The 6367-nt window shown below is 30.2% G+C and overlaps 1 protein-coding gene across 1 annotated transcript; it reads left to right on the top strand.

Moving 5' to 3' along the window:
• Window positions 1-1275: 1275 nt before the first annotated feature.
• Window positions 1276-2219, top strand: LOC111911682 (blue copper protein). The gene is made up of 2 exons (XM_023907438.2): window positions 1276-1535; window positions 1640-2219. The coding sequence occupies exons 1-2, from the start codon at window positions 1370-1372 to the stop codon at window positions 2014-2016; spliced, it is 543 nt and encodes a 180-aa protein (XP_023763206.1). The 5' UTR covers window positions 1276-1369; the 3' UTR covers window positions 2017-2219.
• Window positions 2220-6367: the final 4148 nt, after the last annotated feature.

Raw genomic sequence — 6367 nt, 5'->3', positions numbered from 1 at the left:
AAAAATATTATTATTTATCTGTTCATTTTATGCATTAAATGTGGCATCCTTTGGCTCACATACGAACATAATCCTAATTTTTTATACTAAATCCAACACTATCATTTGTTGTATGCCAAGATCTGCTGTATGCTAAAATCTATTATATGCCAGCATCTGGTGTTGCCATACAAAAATTCTAAAAAACGGTTACGTCTTGTGTGTAACTGCAAATTTGTTCTGAAAACCAATTTTTTGTCATCCTTATTCATTTTATGGATTTTATGAAAAATTAACAAATTTTATCAACTATAAATAAGATTCTGGCTTTTTATTTCCTTTGAAGAGGGAGTCGTTCCCACTGAATCCACTGTCACATTAGTTTTTCTCTTTGATTTTTCTTCATCTTACAGAACTCACAACACACGGAAATCTTATCTTTTTCAACCCACTCAATTAAAAAAAATACTAAACAACTAAGATACAAGTCTTAAAACATATGGTACAAGAGAAATTGAGAGCGAGAAAGTAGAGAGAGAGGATGAAGTGGGTTCGTGATATCAATTAAACAACCCGCCGAAGAGGGAGTGGTACCGGCGGTAAATCTATTGCTAATTACAATTTTTCCTTGATTATTTTGTATATTTTTTTTTAATTGAGTGAGTTGAAAAAGATAGGATTTCCGTGTGTTATGGGTTCGGAAAAATGAAGAAAAATCAAAGAGAAAAACTGATGTGGCAGTGGGTTCAGTGGGTTCGGTGGGTTCAATGGGAACGAATCCCTCCTCTCTAATGCATGAAAAATGAAAATTGAAGTGTTTTTGATATTTTACTTTGCGAAAATATTTGTGCAGTCTAGATGTAGGGTGGAAATAGTTTTTAAGCAAAATGAGTATACAATTTAATCACTATCCAATTAAATCGGTTCTTTATCTACAACACACGTATCCAACTAATTGCTCCACAAAGTCGTATCATTGTATCATTTCACATTTTCTTTCTTTGTTTGATTGATCCGGTAGGTTAAAAGCCAAGTAACATGACTTTTTTAACGAAAAAAAGGTAATGTGTACGAACAATTTAAAGACTATAAATAATTTTATTACAGATTTATGGTAATGATTTTTAAGCAATTGCTATCATCAACCTAAATATCTATTGTCTACTTTTTTAACAGCCAGAACTATGCAAAATTTATAGTGTTATATTGACATATTTTAATAAAATAGTTACATATTTCATAAACCTTTAAATTATCATATAAAACCCAACTCCGTCTCCAATCTTTCTACCTTTTAACACTTATAAAACCTCAACACTCCCACTTCCCATTATAATCAAACAACCCCTCTCTATCTCACCAACACACTCACACACTTAACACATACATAATGGGAATTCGTAGAACGGATGTTGTTATGTTGACACTATTTTTGAGTTGTGTTATGCCATGTTTAGCCAAAGTTTATACTGTTGGAGACTCTGCTGGTTGGTCACTCAGTGTCGATTATACCACTTGGACCACCGGCAAAACATTCAAACCTGGAGATAGTCTTGGTAATTCTCATCTCTCTTCCACCATGAATTTCATATGATTATTATAAATATAAATATAAATATAATATAAATAAATAAGCTTTAATTTGTCTTTGTCATGCAAGTGTTTAATTATGGAAGTAGTCACTCCGTTGATGAAGTGAGCTCCGACGACTATGGCACATGCACGGTTGGAAACTCAATTGCATCCTACACTTCCAGCCCCGCCACCATCATCCTAAACACCACCGGTACGCATTACTTCATTTGCGGTGTTCCTGGTCACTGCAGTGGTGGCATGAAGGTCTCGGTGCCAGTCACCGGTGGTGGTGCCTCCCCAACACCATCGACAGGTGCTTCTCCCACCACCAAACCTACTCCTACCCCACCAACAGCAACCAGCACCGGCAGTGCTGTCCCGGCGTCATCGTCAGCCATTTCTCCGGTTGTTGCAGTTGTTTTCAGTTTGGTTTCGATGGTGTTCAACTTCGTTCTCTCTTAAGTTCTCTAGTCAGGACAGAGGCAGTGCAATCTCTCTCTCTCTCTCTCTCTCTCTCTCTCTCTCTCTCTCTCTCTCTCTCTCTCTCTCTCTCTCTCTCTCTCTCTCTCTCTCTCTCTCTCTCTGTGTGATGAGTAAATAATTTTTATCAGTTTGATGTGTTTTTGTCGTATTTTAATGATAATCTTGTTCTTTGTTTGCTTCAATTTGATATAAGTTCACTAGATAAGATTTTCAAAGTCAACTAAATTTGACCCTTGAGAACCAAAAATGATTATCAGTACTCGTGTTACAATAATAGAATCGACATGTCAACTAAATTTGACCTCAAGTTTCAATATTACGAATATTTATAACGACAAATAACATGTAACAAGAAATTTTATACAAAAATAAAGATTAGGAGTTAGACTATATCAGCGTCAAATAGCAATATATCAAATTTAACTGTGGTTTTTGGACTGAATTGGTATGTATAAGTCTTTCTTACGCAAGGGTTTTGGGGGTTATTAGTAATTAATGAAAATAAAGCATAAGTAAAATAAAAAGCTTGATGACTGATGATGCAATTCTATACTACGAACATTAATTATGACCAAAAACGAAAAAGAGAGTTAGTTGGAAAGCTACGTCTACTTTTGTATCAATATTTGGTTGTCACATCCCCACCAAAACATTAGTTTACTACAAAAAATGATTCATCGCAGCTAACACCATGGAAAAGATGTACATACTTGAATGTGGTATTTGTAAGACTCGAATTTATATATAAGCAAATTCTTATTTCCGTATACGTAAAATTAAAAAAAGATATTAAAAAAAAAAACGATAAATTTGATTGGAAAGCTTCTTTTATACACATATCCAAATAAGTTTACAACAAAATTTACTATCCGAGTTTTCCTTAATTACAAATGCACGTTACAGGAGAGTTCTTAAAGTACTTTTTACTTTTTTATTGTTTAACAATATCAATCATATAAGGAAATGTAAAAAAGAAAGTAATAAGTTAACTAATATTACGTTACGAAAAAAAATTTATAACCATAAATCTTGTTACTTGTTAGTTAACACAAATCATTGAACAAACTGTTTAAAAGAAAGTTTATCCAATAGCTTTTTAAAATTTCAAGAGTTTTTTCCTTAAAAAAACTTTTAAAAAAGTTCTTACACTATTGCAAATAAAAAAGGCAAAATAAAATGCCACTTCATATTATTTTATAAATTTTATACATAACATTATCTTAAAAAAAAGTTTGTTAATCTATATTTAAATGTTTATAATTATATATAAAGGGGGTGTTTAGCTTCTTTTTTAGAGGTAAAAGTTCTTTTTAGAAAAGTTACAAAAAATCAGATTTTTCTAACTTTTTCAAAAAGTCAGTTTTCTTTCTATCTAATATATAAAAATAATTTTTAAAATGTTTCTACCAAACATCTTTTATCTTTTCCAAAAAAAACTTTTGCCTTTTAAAAATACAAATCAAACACCACCATAATAGAAAGTAAAGGTAAATAATGTTTTTACTTTGAAAATAAACATAAAAGAAGAAAACACGGTTAGGGTAATAGTCATTTTCATTAGGTTAGATTACCTATTAAAAATGTGAAAGACGAGAGTTGGTCGCTTGTCTTCATCACCAAACCAAGGTAATACTTATTTTCCTATTTGCCATTATGTATCTACATTCTAAGGTGTTGATGGGATAATTTTTTTAGGTTTATAGTAATTCAGGTTTTTCATGTGAAAAAAATATTTGCTATCTGACCTAAATTAAATTTGGGTAATTTGGGTATCGGGTCGGGTTCGGGTAATTCGGTATTACCCGAAATATATAATTTTTTTTTTTAATTTCACCTGAAAATAAATTTAGTGAAATAAATATGTCGTGCTTTATTAGTCTTGTTTATATAAACAAACGAGGCATAAACAAAGTTACTCAAGCTTTGAACATTAAGATTTTTTAGTCAATAATACCTGAGATATCAAATAATTTTTTAACAACTTAATCTAATCTAATAAGATGTTAAAAAACAAAATATTTAAAGATCTAGTTTAAAAGTTTAAAATGTTTAAGATAATTGTAGCCATAAGTTTTGTCATGTTCTAAAATTTTGTCAAGATAATGAGTTTGTTAGTTGCAATAAAAACTATAAGCTAGAAAACAATTAAGTTTTAATGAACATGATAATATATAAACAATTATTTTTAATACTGCTAGTGTCATATTGTCATAATAAAAGAGATTCATGTTTTACAATAATGATAGTTAGTTTAACCGTGATCAAATACCTGCTACAGAGTACAAGCTCTACGAAAAAAAATTAATAATTCTGGTAATTCGGGTATACCCGAAACCCAACAAACGTACCCTTTACCCGGCCTACAAAAAAAATCGGGTTACCCGATTAACCAAAAAAAATTACCCAATACCCGACCCGATTTACCCGATATCAGAAAAAACCGGACGGGTAATTCGGGTATCGGGTATTTTCGACAATGCTATTACAGTCCACAGTAAGATAGTAAAAATTTAATCAAGTGTTACGATGACACGAAGAATAATTGAAAGGAGTGTTATGATGTTACGAGAAGAATTAAATGGAAAAATTGTATGATATATATATATATATATATATATATATATATATATATATATATATATATATATATATATATATATATATATATAGGAGATAGGGAATATACATTACAGCCCCACCTAAGCTTAGGTACTAAACCTCTAAAATATGTCGTTTTAACTTGCTAAATATACCCGGTTTGGTTTCACTTGGTAAATTTATCATCTTCCATAACATTTCTTTCTTTCATTATCGTTTTACCATCTCTATTTTCTTTCCTCCATTATCGTTTATTACTTCACCCAAGTGAACATTACTAAACCCTAAACCTAAACCCTAAACCCTAATCCTAAATCGTAAACCTAAACCCTAAACCCTAATCCTTAAACCCTAACCCTAAACCCTAAACCCTAAACCTAAACATAAACCCTAAACCCTAAACCTTATTGCGTCGATCTTGAATTTACATCTTGAAGTATTAATCGTGAATCCATTAACCGTAATCTTTATATAGTAAAACAATGTATTTTCAAGAGGTTTAGTACCTAAGCTTAGGTAGGGCTGTAATGTATATTCTCTTTTCCCATATATATATATATATATATATATATATATATATATATATATATATATATATATATATAGGGTTAGGTTATTTTGTTTTTTACTAACTATTGTGTGCCAGAATGTACAGATCTGGACCACCGGATGGAATAGAATCAAAGGTCATGATCTAAGGGTCTATGATATTACAATAGGATAACATGTACCATATAATCACACAAATTTCAGCATAAGGGCATTTTAGTCAATTAAGACAAATTTAAAAAAGGAAAAATCGAGATTTATGGGATAATAAATGATTTTGATTTAAAAAATCTGATTTTTTTTTCAAATTAATTCAATTTCAAACGTAATTTGTAAGCATATACGATTTTATTCTATTAGAATGTCATTTTGTTAGAATGATATTCTGTAATTCTGTGAGAATAGTATACAACTATGAACATAATATTATAAACACATATTATCAAGATCAATAATTTTTAATGAATACAAATGTTATATTAGACGAAGTTTAATAGTTTAGAATAAATAATTACATTCATTCTCAAGGTTGTAAAAATCGTTTGACGGTAGCTCGACGGTTAACTGGTGTTAAAGGATTAATCGGTCTTGGCGAGGATTAATCGAGGATTTATCGGGGATTATAAATTATTAATAAAATATTAAAATTAATATATCTTAAGAAAAAACAAGTACTTCAAAATTAGAAAATAAGAAAAATTGTAATTTGGAAATTTGGAAATACGAAAATATGAACACTTTGGTATAATATTTGAAAATTTGAAAATTTTGGAGTAAAAAAAGAAAGTTGGTTTTTTGAATTTTTTTAAAAAAAATTTAAAATTTTTTGACCTTTTTTTGACTTTTTTCCGACTTTTTTGACTTTTTTCGGCTTTTTTGACTTTTGTTGACCGATTAATCCCGCCAAGGCCGATTAATCCCGCCAAACCCGATTAATCCTAAATTTCCGATTAATGCCCTAATCCTCGACGGTTGGAGAATGTCAAACGATTAATCCACGATTAATTGCCGATTAATCCCGATTTCTGCAACCATGTTCATTTTTAAAGAATACAACTATGAACATAAATTACATTCATTCTTGAAAGCTTTTGCAAAAAAAAATATCGACATTCTTGAAAGAATCCTCATTCACTTTATTGTTTCGTTCCTAGATGTCTTGTGTATGTTTGACCTCTAAGCT

Source organism: Lactuca sativa, chromosome 9 (assembly GCF_002870075.4).
Source record: "Lactuca sativa cultivar Salinas chromosome 9, Lsat_Salinas_v11, whole genome shotgun sequence".
Taxonomy (NCBI): Eukaryota; Viridiplantae; Streptophyta; class Magnoliopsida; order Asterales; family Asteraceae; genus Lactuca; species Lactuca sativa.
Note: the sequence above shows the minus strand (reverse complement) of the source record. Positions and strands in the feature narration are given on the sequence as shown.

What these genes read in the sequence shown, in the direction of transcription:
- LOC111911682 (XM_023907438.2), top strand. Translation starts at nt 1,370, where the DNA reads ATGGGAATTCGTAGAACGGATGTTGTTATGTTGACACTATTTTTGAGT. An exon ending in CAAACCTGGAGATAGTCTTG is followed by an intron (nt 1,536 to 1,639) that starts GTAATTCTCATC and finishes TTGTCATGCAAG; the next exon opens with TGTTTAATTATGGAAGTAGT.